Raw genomic sequence first — 13,745 nt, 5'->3', positions numbered from 1 at the left:
TTAAATTGTATACCAGTGGCTTTGTACAAGCTGCTCTTTATACTACTAGACGAATCAACACACTCGATCTTATGATTGTTGTTGCTGTGGTAGCAGATCGATTTTATTTACTGTTGTCTTTTACAATGAAAAAGTTGAGAAAGTGTTCGTTCATGAATTGTATTAAACAGCCCACTTATATGGCACTGGAATTCAATTCCACGCTATCGACCCTGTGGTTTGGATGGAATTGGTCGTCGTCATCACATGATTTTCCATATGTAATAAAGTCTTCTTTATTTGGCTTATTGTCCATTGATTCTTCGAGGAAATTCCCAAGTTTTTGCTTTACATCAATATTAATTCAATGGCTGGTAACACCCATGACTCTCGTCTCTCTGTTACGTTCCTTTTACTTTTCACCATGGTTTTTGAACCCTATCCAAGGAGCTCTTATTGTACTCGGATTATATGTCCTAACAACCACTATTTTGATGCCTAATTGATTTACATGCTCTACATTTAAAAGGTTAAAAAAACCAAATCATCTAAACCATGCAAGTCTTGGCTTAGAGCCAGTGACTTTATAAACAAAATATAAAACACAGAAAAACCAAATCAAAGGATGCCAAGATGATTTTCATTCTCAAATTGTGTCATGATGGGGCTTAGTTCTAGGAATAGTACTGTCACTCTATCTATTGAACATTGCGAGCGTCCTCTGAGAATTAAGTTGCATCGGTTTTTCATCTGTTATATGCTCCAGATATTGATGCTCGTAGACGGAGAAAACATATGCATAAGAAGCATAGCTCATGTTCTGCCAAAATGTCATATGAATGTTACTTGTCATATTTCCATGAGCTTTTTGTCTTTGGCACGTCCTCAAATTTCGTTATCAGTCCATTGTAATTGTCTGACTGTCGTTTCCAAAAGAATACAGACTGCACAGGCTACAATATTTTTGTGGTGTTGTATTACTTTGATGTGTTGGACATTTATTCCTTGCAGATCAAAAACAACCCCTCGGACAATATGGATGACGTGCACTCAAGTAATGATGATTATAACGTACCTGTTGTTTGCTTCTGCAATTGATGGTATCCTTTACGCCGCAACAGCATTACTTGGGATCTGCTATGGAGTTCAGTTCTCGATAATGATACCGACAGTCTTGAGCTTTTCGGCTTGAAGCATTTTGGTTTATTTTACAACTTCATGTCACTAGGAAATCCTCTCGGTGCGTTCCTTTTCTCAGGTCTCCTGGCAGGCTATGTATATGATAACGAGGCAGCAAAGCAGCAGGTACCAAATTTGCTGTCCAGTTCAAGCATCTCCTGCTTGGGTCCAAATTGCTGAAAGAATTAAAGAAACTAACAATGGACGTTGACAGAAGATGAAGAAGAACTATATTCTCTGCATACTATTTTATTTACAGTGTGCATATATATATGCGTACAATCTTAAAGATAGGATAAGTGCAAGTATTTGAATTTTGAAACTATAACAGATTTGAAACTATAACAGAATATCTTTATTCATCTTCTTCTGATCTTCATCTGATCTTTCTCCCATGCTTGATTCTGCTCCTGATTTTGTTGACGTTGCTATGCTATTCAATACTCTAACACCCCCCCTCAAACTGTGGGGAAGAAGACAGACACACAGTTTGTCTCTGAGAAAACAAAAACGATTTGCAGTATGACTTTTTGTAAAGACATCAGCGATTTGATCTTGGTGTGGAGGTATGCAGAATTTGAACATCATGATTAACCACCTTCTCCCTGACGAAATGGTAGTCAATTTCAATGTGTTTGGTGCGTGAATGAAAGACAGGATTAGAAGCTAATGCAATAGCACTGACATTGTCACACCATAAGCTTGGAGCAGTAGATAACGTGATATGCAATTCTCGAAGAAGCATGCGAAGCCAGTACAATTCAGCTGTTGTATGAGCCATGCTTCTATATTCAGCCTCTGTGCTAGATCGAGAGACAACACTCTGCTTTTTGCTGGACCAAGATATAAGATTAGAGCCAAGAAAACACACCATAACCGGTGGTGCTCCTCCTGTCATCAGGATTGCCTGCCCAATCAGAGTCACAGAAGGCATGCATTGTGATTGGTCCTGGAGTGTAAAGAAGCCCAAACTCGACAGTACCTTTAAGATAGCGCAAGACACGCTTAACAGCTACCCAGTGAAGTTCACGTGGAGAGTGCATAAACTGGCATAACTGGTTTACTGAGTAGGAAATATCCGGTCGTGTGATTGTGCAGTATTGAAGAGCCCCTACAACTCGCCGATATTCAGTTGGATTTTCTAACAGTTCACCAAGCAGTAGATGAGAGTTTTGAGCCAGAAGATGATGGACAACGAAGAGGCCTTGCACCAAGCATATAGGTACTGTTGAGCAAATCAGTGATATACTTTGTCTGTCGCAGATGTAAACCAGCTTGGTTTCTAATGGCTTCAACACCAAGAAAGAAACTTAATTCCCCCAGGTCTTTAATGGGAAACACGGTCTGTAGTTGATCAATAAAAGAATGAATTGCTTGATTGTCAGATCCTGTGATTATGATATCATCAACATATACTAACACAAAAACACATAAATCGTCAGAATTATATGTAAACAGTGAATAATCCATCTTGGATTCTGAAAAACCAAAGTCAATCAGCTGCTGTGAGAGGCGTTTAAACCAAGCTCGAGGAGCTTGTTTGAGGCCATAAATGGACTTGTGTAGATAGCATACATGATCAGGAAAGATGTGATCTTCATAACCTTTCGGCTGTTCCATGTACACTACTTCATCGAGTATACCATGCAGAAAGGCATTGGAAACATCCAATTGCCGAATATTCCATTTGAATGAGACTGCAAGAGAGATGATTAATCTGATGGTAGTAGGCTTTACTACTGGCGAAAAAGTATCAAAGTAATCAATACCAGGAATTTGTTCAAATCCTTTGGCTACAAGTCTTGCTTTGTAGCGATCAATACTGCCATCAAGATGTCTCTTTAGCTTATACACCCATTTATTTCTGACAACATGTGTATCTGAAGGTCTAGGACAGAGAGACCATGTGTTATTTGCCAGTAACGCATCAAATTCACGTCCCATTGCTGCTTTCCAATGTGGGTTGGATACTGCCTTTGTGAAACAAGTAGGTTCAGATTCAATGACTATACTAGATAAAACACGTAGAGGATGTCGGGTAGAATAAAAAGTTTTAAAACCAGGGAACTCTTTAGGCTTAAGACTACCCGTTTGAGATCTGGTAACCATCTGTCTAGGCAGTTCAGAAGACATTGCAGGAGAAGAAACAGGATCAGCTAAGGACACAGTGGCGGTAGGAGAAGGCAATATTGGAGAAGACAGGACAGGGGATATGGCAGGACAAAAGCTAGAATCAGATAATGACACATGTTCGGTGGAATAAGGTGTAGGAATTGGAGTTGCAATTGTGGAAGGTGGTAAGGATGGACCTGCAGTAGAAGGAGGACTTTCGGTTGCAGTAGAATTGGAAATTATAACTGGTGGAGTAGAATTGAAATGCTGAGCATGAGAAATTAAAGGAATTAATTTGGAAGGAAGAGTAATACCTGGCGACTGGTTGCTCGTAGGAGTGGCAGAAGAATGACTTTTATCCAAGTGAGGGAAAGTGTCTTCATCAAAAACAACATGCCTGGAAATAAACACCCTGCCTGTAGCAAAATCTAAACACCGATAACCTTTTTTGCTGACTGGAATATCCTAAGAAAATACATTGTTTGCTTCTAAAAGCTAACTTATGTTTTTCATATGGTCTGAGATAAGGATAACATGCACAACCAAAGGTGCGCAAGTCAGAGTAGCGAGGCATAGTTTTATGGAGAACAAAGTAAGGTGTGATATTATTAAGGACTTTCGTTGGTAAACGATTGATCAGGTATACTGAAGTAAAGAAGGCATCTACCCAATAACAGTTTGGAAGACAAGCTTGTGCTAATAAAGTCAATCCCATTTCTTGAATATGGCGATGTTTACGTTCAGCAATTCCATTTTTGTGGGGATGTATAGGGACATGTCAAGCGATGAAATATTCCATGTTTAGCTAAAAAATTCTGAAATTCTGTTGATAAGTATTCTCCACCATTATCAGATTGTAGTTGTTGAATCGTGCAGGAGAATAAATTTTCAACAAGAACTTTATATTGTTGAAATATGGAAAAAACGTCACTTTTAAAACGCATAGGATACATCCATGTAAAGCGACTAAAATCATCAATGAATAAAAACATAATATCGACATCCCCCTACTGAAGTAACAGGAGATATCCAGACATCAGTGTGAATCAAGGCTAAAGGTCTGGCCGATTGTCTTTGAGAATCACTAAAGGGTAGTTTTTTAGCTTTTCCTAACTGACAAGGAGAACAAATACTTGATTTGCTAGGTGACTCTTTTATTGGTAGGAAAGAAGATAAATAATTTAAAATGGAATTGGAAGGATGACCAAGGCGTTTATGCCATTGATCTCTAGTTGCCTTTGTCCCTAATTTAGAAGTAAAACAACGAAATTGCTTGGTGCAATTTTTATTCCCATTGATTGGATAAAGGCCATTCTCAACCAGCCCTTGGAGCAGCAGTCGGTTGGTCGTGTTTTCCTTGACAAAAAAAGAAGTTCCAGTAAGTATGAAGTAACAATTATTGTCAAGGCAGAATTGATTAATGGATAAGAGATTAGATGCAGCTTGAGGACAATACAAAACATTATTCAGATGGAAAGAATTATGTGATGTATTTAACAAGGAGGAACCAGTATTTTGAATCATCAAACCTGAACCATTTCCAACTTGGACAGTATCCATACCATCATAAGGCTGCAGGGTTGTTAAATCTGCTACATTAGCAGTAATGTGAGCATGAGCCCCACTGTCAGCATACCAAGTTTGTTGCTCAAAAGTATTATTGGCTTCAGCAGCCATGGCTGCCAATTCAGAAGGAGGTCGTCTGCCCTGAAAAGAAAAGTTAAACCGCTGAAAACAATCCAATGCAGCATGACCAGATTTGTCACATATTTGACATTGTGGTCTGTCATATGAAGGAACACGATCACTATGAGGCTGAATTCTGGAAGGGCCTCGAGGTAGTGCAGAATGTGGCTGGAATTTGGCAGGAATCAGTGCAGGTTTTCGTTTTTGATAATGAGATGTTTTTGCAGCAAAAGCAAAATTATGAGTTTGGATGGGATTGGAGGCTTCAAGTAATGTTTCAAAACTGAGAAGTTCAGATTGAAATTCATCCAAAGATAGATCTTTATCTCTGCAAGCAAAATTATAGGACGTGATAAAGGGTGTAAAGTGGGGACGAAGACCTCCAATTAGAAATGTAATGAAGTCTTGATCGTCGACAGGTTTGCCTGCAGCAGCAAGTTGATCAGCCAACAGTTTAGCATCTTCAAGAAATGCAGAACATGGTCGGTTGCCTTGAATAAGAGTCTGAAGTTGCCTTTTAAGAAGAGCAATACGGGACCTTGAGGTAGATGAAAATCTTGCCTGAAGAGAGTCCCAAACTTGTTTGGAAGTCTTTAGATTAAAGACAGTAGAAACTAACTTCTCAGAAATGGAAGCTAGTAGCCAGCTAAGAACACAATTATCTTGTTTGAACCAAATTGTGTAAGCTGGATTAGAAGAATTATCTGAAAGAGTTCTGGTTGGTGGCTCTGCAGAACCATCAATCATACCATTGAGATCATGGCTACGAAGAAAGACTTGAAATTGAACACTCCATGGCAGGTAATTATGTCCTTCAAGTCTTTGACTGACTGGTTGTGAATTGGATTGAATCTTTTGGGGTGAAGAGAACAGGGGAAGAGTTGTAGAATCAGATGAAGTCATGGTTGATGAAAAAGAAAGAGTTGTGTTTGTGTTTAATGTGCGGAAGCTGTGGCAAATCAGGTGTTAACCTATATTTGCTCTGATACCATGAAAGAATTAAAGAAACTAACAATGGACGTTGACAGAAGATGAAGAAGAACTATATTCTCTGCATACTATTTTATTTACAGTGTGCATATATATATGCGTACAATCTTAAAGATAGGATAAGTGCAAGTATTTGAATTTTGAAACTATAACAGATTTGAAACTATAACAGAATATCTTTATTCATCTTCTTCTGATCTTCATCTGATCTTTCTCCCATGCTTGATTCTGCTCCTGATTTTGTTGACGTTGCTATGCTATTCAATACTCTAACAATTGCTTCAGGCTCACCTTCTTGGTTCTGGCTGGTGCCTGCGGTCTGGGTTCCATCTTGAGCATTATTCTAACTATGAGGATAAGGCCTGTCTATGAGATGCTTTATGCTGGGGGTTCTTTCAGGCTTCCTCAAACTTCAAATCACTAAGCTGCTCGAAGTGGAATATGATAAGTTGAGGCCATGGGAAGCCATTCTCATGAAGCACATGACATTGTAGATATTCCGGCTATGTAAATTCACTTTTTTAGAATTTGCACAGTGCGTTGCAAGTTTGAGTGCCAACCCGGGAAATCAACAGTCATCTAATTCATGTTAATACTAGTTATGATGATAAAGTTTTCCTCTCTATATGACAGCTAAAATGCAATCGAGGAGGATAGTTATCGATGATTGATATCCTGTTTTAGCTAGAAGTATACCGAACAAGGTTCATGTATCCATTATTTTTGGTTTCCTTGAAAATGCATTTCTAAATTTCTTTGATGAATAATTTTGCTTAGTGTAATGGTTCAGCTCAAATCTTTGAGTGGTTTTTTTGAATTGGATAACTGCTGTTTTCGATCTATAATTTAGTTTAGATTGCATGTATTTTTTATAATTAAGTTCATGACTCTTATATTTGAGTAATTATATTTCATGACTCTTAGAAGCACCAAATGGACCTGAAAGTAGCTGGGATATGAAACTTGGTTCGAGCTCTATCAAACGGGACTGAACCAAATAAAAAATGTATTTGCAAACATCCTGATGAGATCAATAAATCTTATGAAAAACTTGATTATTCTCTCACACTAAATGAAGTAAATTGAGGTAGAAAAGGCTAGCCAAGTAAGTAAATGCATAAAGTTCTTTTTTCTCTTTTTCAAGTGCTTGTATGCCTACTAAAGTAGATGATGTCATGTCAAAGAAGGCCAACCCATAAGGATCATATTCGTTATAGCACCCTAAACTGTAGCACAGAAAGGACACTAAAAGAATAAATGTTCATCGATTTCAACCTATAACCCACAAATGATACATATCGAAGAGGGAATGATCTAAAAAGCATGTAGTCTATTCATGATATTGAGACGACCTCTAAAGGTAAACAACATGATAAAAGAGAGTCTCATGATGAAACCTGTAAACCAGAGAAGATGGTGTATAGAGTCTATGGGTCTGGAATCTTTAAGAACCTCCCATGCCGAGTCAATAGAGAACCTCCCCCAATGAGTTACTGTTCCAGACATAATGGTTTGGTAAGGCACTCTTGGGTTAAAAGTAATTAAGTACCCAATGGAAAAACCCAAGTATCCCTCATAATGATGTATGGGACCTTAACATTCTATGACAACCCAGTATAACCGTTGTGCATCTGGTAACCAAATAGTCTAACCACATAGAGGTAGTAGTTTCATTACCAATATTGAAGACAAACTTCCTTTTACACCAATCTTTGATATCAGAGCATATGGTTTGAAGTGGTGTTTGATTTTTGCTCAAAAATAAAAGTTTTCAAAATGATGTTTTGACCATACCACCGTGTAGAGGAGGAAGAAACGAAGCCACTATTGAAAACCGTGTTGAAATCGGACGTCAAAAACGTCCTCACGCGCCGATAAGGTGACTGTCCAAGCGCACAGACGCGCGCCACGCGTCACATGCTTCTTCTTCGCACGGATGGGTTGACCCGACCCAGGTGGCTGACCTGGATAAGGATGGCGTCAGCATGACGTAGCTATGACATCATCATGCATAGCCAGCAGGCACGTCAACACAGTAGGACCCATATGACGCGTCATTAGCCTCGAGCCGAGCCGCGAGCCAAGGGATAGGATTCTGTGCAGCAGAGTCTACGTGTAACCGAATCTAAGATTGAATATGAGTCGTTGATCAGGCCAGAATTGTTTTGATCAAATCTTAGCCATCTGAAATGCGATTTGGATGATTTCAGACTTGTTTCCAGCTAATTTGATCGTTCCGGATGTAATGGTACGGTCCGATCATTGAGATTTGAGACCAAAAATGGCGATGGTGAATTATTAAGAGAGATTGCCTTATCAGGAGGCATTTGGTGGTTATCATGGTGGTCGATGGAGATGATGAAGAAGAAGGTGCACATGTTTGCCCAATTACATGTGTTGTACTGTTAAGTGGGGAAATTTTTAATTGCCTTGATGGAAGGCAAAATTGGAACACTCTAGACACCCTGTTATGTGGACAATTAGAGGTGTAGAGTGAAAACTGATGAAGACCAATCTTGACGAATCTAAGCACTGGTAGTCTCGCCAGATGTTGAGAAATCAAGTATAAAACCAGGATACCCAGATCACTTGTAAAGAAAAGCTGCAACAAAGCTAGCAAATGGTTGTATATATGGAAAGGCAGTACGATGGATAGATATGGCCTAAGAAGTTCTGGCTAGGAGATTGGGTTTTAAGCGGGACCAGTGTGACCCCTCCAATCTTTCCTGGGAACTTGCTTAGTGGAAGGATTATCCATACGGTACTATTTTCGTATATATAGCAATTTGTAATGAAACTGATGAAGACTAGCAGGATAACGACACAAGGGGAACAATTGGGTTCCGTATGATCAAGGATCTGATGGAGTGGTGATTTCTCAAAGAAGTTAGATTCGGTGACTGTGATTTCTCGAAGGGGAGAATTGATGAAGACCCTGATAATGGAAGAGAAATACAGCAAGGGGATAAATGTTGACACCCTATTTTGACTTGGATAGGTGTTGTGACAAGATAAGCTGCTGTCAAACATAAGCAAGAAATGTGGAGAAATCTGGAGAATAGAAATTGCACGAGGGCACACATAGATTGTGCAAGAGTACTCGAAGGAGCCAACGAGGTATTGTAATGAGACAACATGTGCAAGGAGAAGAAGTGTTCCCAGATGAAGCTCAAAGCAGAGACTATGTAGAAGTTGTATAACATGAAGTCTCTTGTGCTCTTGATAAAGGCAACACGCGAGGACCTTTCCAATGCATACAAGGATGGAAAGATGAGCTGTTGCGGAGGCACCTAATTGAGGGGGTGCAAATGCCTGTGATAAAAGGCAACCGCCTATGAAAGGCGAAGACACCAAAGAGAGGTGGTGTAGGTGGAGCTGTCAAGTAGAAAGGCGTAGAAGCTCCAAACATAAAAATCGAGGTGGAGGATTGCGAGGAGTATACCACAACTTTCTCTTTCTATGTAATCAGTGACAGTAATCTCTCCCAAGTCCACATGGTGGTAGAGAATCTTGGAGCCACTGGAGTCATCTCGATGAAGGAGGATGAGACCGTTCCACGACGAGTGGAGACACCTCGGATGGAAGGTGTGAGGGCTATGAAATGAGCCCAAGATCAGGTCGCCCAAAATAACGGGCATAGACACCTCAGATGGAAGGTGAGGACCATGATATGAGTCCTAGATTCAGACCGTCGCATGATGACGAGCGAAGACACCTCAGATGGAAGGTGTGTGGGCCACGATATGAGCCCAAGATCAGACCGCCCCATGACAACGGGTGAAGACACCTTAGGAGAAGGTGTAAGGGCCATGATAGGAGCCCCAATTTAGTTCAAAACGCCCAGAGCCAATGTGATGGCTAGATATAAGTGGACAGGTGTATAGTTAATGAAGTGGCTATGATGAGTATGAAGACAAATGCAGGATTGACTTTCATGGATATTGCCCCCATGCTAAAGATCAATGAGCTAGAAGACATTTGCCTTAGAAAATAAGTGGGTGACTTATAGAGCATTAAGACTCGACTACTATGAAGGAGCATAGGGCATGCACAGGTTCCTGGAACAAGTTGACTCTTGTCAAGGTGGTGAGCTCGGTAATGACATTGTAATACTCAGAGTATGAAGACATATATGGATCAACCTTTAATGGGCTGCCCCCATGGTTAAAGGTGGAGAGCTACCTGGACTCTTGAGACTAAAAGCAGGAGACTCACAGAGAAGTAATGTGTGGTTCTTAGGGTGGAACAGAGAGCAGACACAACTCCTGGATGAGTAGACTCTTGGAAGAGTGGTGAGCTCGTGATCATATTGAGATACTCAGATAATGACTGTCGCACTTGGAAATAGAAATTTCCGTTTGAGGGGGTGTTGTAAGCCTTGGTGTGAGGCTTGATAAATCATTCCAGACCGAGCATGGTTGATACGCTCGAAAAGGAATGTTATGTCCTAGAGACAAGCGTTAACACTCTTCAGATGTGATGTGGGAGACCATCTGGTTGTAGGGATCCTTTTGTGTGAGAAAGGATGTGCTTTGGTGACTCTGGTGATTGAAAGGTTTGGCGAGTACCTGTAAACTTGGCCACAGACGCTCTCGGAATGGTAAGCTTGGAAAAGCTGTAGGATGCCACCTTGTGCTGAAGAAGCAAGAGGACAATTGCCCATATAAATATCAAAGGGGGTGATTGTTGGGATTTGCCATTAATGGGCAACCTACCCTAAGAAGTAGGGTTACCATTTGTCAATGGTAGTTGCACCCACCATTAACAAATGCATCAACCCATGTGCAGCTGTTGTTGTTGAAGAAGATGAGCTGCCATTGAAGCCTATAAATAGGCACCAAGAAAGAGAGCAAAATGAGAGAGAGAGGTGGTGAGTGTGTAAGAGAGTAGAGAGAAAGAGAGAGCTGTAAGGGCAACAATGAGAGCTGGGAGTGGAGTAGAGTGAAGTGATCCTCCTCCTCCATGTATTTGTTTTGTATTCTTTCTCTATCTCTAATAATATTGACTCTCCCGTGTATGTAGGCGATTTGCCGAACCACATTAAATATTGTGTCAGTGTGCTTACCCTTCTATGAGCAATTATCAGTATATCACCGGTCGGGATTTCCCCAACACCTGCGATTTGGGCTCCATCTTGAGCATTATTCTAACCATGAGGATAAGGCTTGTCTATGAGATGCTTTATGCTGGGGGTTCTTTTATGCACGAAGTGGAATATGATAAGTTGAGGCATGGGAAGCCATTCTCCTGAAGCATATGACATAATAGATATTCCGGCTATGTAAATTCACTTTTTTAGAATTTGCACAATGCGTTGCAAGTTTGAGTGCTAGCCCAGGAAATCAACAGTCATCTAATTCATGTTAATACTAGTTATGATGATAAAGTTTTCCTCTCCATATGACAGCTAAAATGCAATTGAGGAGGATAGTTATCGATGATTGATATCCTACTTTAGCTAGAAGTATACCGAACAAGGTTCATGTATCCATTATTTTTTGTTTCCTTGAAAATGCACTTCTAAATTTCTTTGATGAATAATTTTGCATTAGTGTAATGGTTCATCTCAAATCTTTGAGTGGTTTTTTATGAATTGGATAACTGTTGTTTTTTTATCTATAATTTAGTTTAGATTGCTTGCATTTTTATATAATTAAGTTCATCTTCATCAAAATAAAATCATAGCATACATATTAAATAGACATTAAAACTTGCAATGCATAGCAAAACAAAATTCTCTTTTTTTTTTATTTTTTATTTTCAGATAAAAGTTATTGTATTAAAGGGAAGAAACTATATAGAGCACGAGGAGCATACCTCAAGAAGTATAAATGCTTGTTACCTAGTCTATTTGACAAAAAATAACAAGAAAAAGAAGCAAAAGCTAAAAAAAAAAACTGAAAAAGGACAAAAGCATATTGTGAAGATAAACAATAGATGAATCAGTCGATCGGTTGATTACATATAAAACTGTGCTAAATAGAATCTTGAAATTAGCAAGAGTATTTATATTTCATGACTTTCAGAGGCACCAAATAGACTTGGAAGTATTTCCGCTTATTCATTGACATGATTCATTCAACTTATACGTCTCGGTCGCTTTTGAAGCCAAATAAATCTCCTCTCTTTTCCAAGAAACTCAAGACAAAGGTTGCTTAGCATCCATGTATTATATTTCTACAGAATGCTTTCACATCTGTAAGAAAATGCTGGCGTTCATGTTATAGAAGTCATCCTGTAGTCCGGTGCTAAGACTGGAAGGCATGTAAGCCAGGCTTGATTCGAATGAATCGCTATAAATGTACTTGATTTGAAGCTACTTGTACTTGGTGCTTTGCCAAACATAGAAAGGCATTGCCTTTTCCATTGTGTAACCTGCAATATCCTTTATGCTATCAATGAACCTGCCCTGAAAAAGTAGAACTTCTGCTGCTAGTGCAGGTATTCGGTCATTCCTTCTCTTTTAACTGTTTTCTTCTTTCATTTTTCAATTTATCATGTTTAAGCCTAAAGCGCCGCGTGTTAAGAAATTTCATTTTCTTGGTGATAAATTACAATAATTTTTTTAAAACTTGAATCGGAATCTACTTAAACAAGGCCTAGATTACGGGTGAGAAAAGTAAATCCAAGTTGACCTAAATTGAAAGAAATAATCAAAGGATCATTGTTTTGACGAAAAACAATTCAAAAAAAAATCAATGGATTTTTAACTCATATTTTGTCATGGGTAGGCCAGGTCGCAAGGTTAACCCAAGTTTTTAATTGTGTTAGGTCAAATCAATCCTTCCTTTTCCTTTTCTTTTAACTCGACTTGGTCAAAGCATTGAGTTGGTCGAATCCCATCTATTATCTTTCAAACACATAATAAGACAAATTGTTCAGTCTGGTTCAGAGCATGCTACACACAAGACTTGTTTGTTTAGTCATGTCATATCCACTCTAGTCCAATTAATAATGTCCAACATACCAAACGCTAACTAATAAAACCTGGCCTATAAAATGCGCTTGCAAAATTTCAACTAGATTCAATGATTGAATTAAAAATTATATATATTTTTAGCAAGCTCATTTGACTTATCCTCATTTGTTTTTAAGTCCAAACCCTATACAAAAAAAGAGTTAAGAAATAATGAAGCTCACCTTTCAACAAATACATAATTGAAAGATAAAATTAAAAAGAAAAATTCATGTAAAAAAAGAACTAAGAAAACCGATGTCAAACTAGGTTAACCTTTCAAATTTATGACTTGAGTTATGATTTCAGAACCACCCCATCCAAAAAATTATTAAGCCCAACTTACAACAAATCCAATGTTTAAAGATGAAATTGATTTTTTTTTTAAAAAAAAAACAAAAAAAAAAAAATTTACAATTAAAAGAATGAGGATCAAATTTGACACAAAAATAAAATGACAAGACACCTAGTAATTTTGGTGGACCAACTCAAATCCCAAGGAGAGGAGAAAGAAAAAAGAAAGGAGAAAAAAGAAAAGGTTGCTAACGCCTCTCTCTCAACACACACCACACCATTGGCAAGAGCTTGCTACGTTGCTTTAAATAGAATTATGGACAACAATGTTCCAACACCTGAAGAAGTTGCACACGCCGCTAGAGCGTGGAGGCTTCACCCCACACATTGTCATATGCATTTCACATGACAACCAAAATATCTTGCTCGTCCTTTTCAATTCCTAAAAGTATTTTTTTTTGTTTCAAAGTTGATCCTTCAAGCCTTAATTGTTTCAGATAAATAAATTAAATTTTATCCTGCAAAACCGAGAATCAAACACATATAAAAA

At 38.7% G+C, this 13,745-nt stretch overlaps 1 protein-coding gene across 1 annotated transcript; it reads right to left on the bottom strand.

Annotated features, from left to right (window-relative positions):
- Window positions 1-1,699: 1,699 nt before the first annotated feature.
- LOC140955668 (uncharacterized) lies at window positions 1,700-5,859 on the bottom strand. The gene is made up of 4 exons (XM_073409654.1): window positions 4,800-5,859; window positions 2,385-3,686; window positions 2,141-2,299; window positions 1,700-2,049 (listed from the first exon to the last, which is right to left on the bottom strand). The coding sequence occupies exons 1-4, from the start codon at window positions 5,857-5,859 to the stop codon at window positions 1,700-1,702; spliced, it is 2,871 nt and encodes a 956-aa protein (XP_073265755.1).
- Between the last annotated feature and the right edge of the window lie 7,886 nt (window positions 5,860-13,745).

Source organism: Populus alba, chromosome 6 (genome assembly GCF_005239225.2).
Source record: "Populus alba chromosome 6, ASM523922v2, whole genome shotgun sequence".
NCBI classification, from domain to species: domain Eukaryota; kingdom Viridiplantae; phylum Streptophyta; class Magnoliopsida; order Malpighiales; family Salicaceae; genus Populus; species Populus alba.
This window is presented reverse-complemented; position numbering and strand designations above follow the sequence as displayed.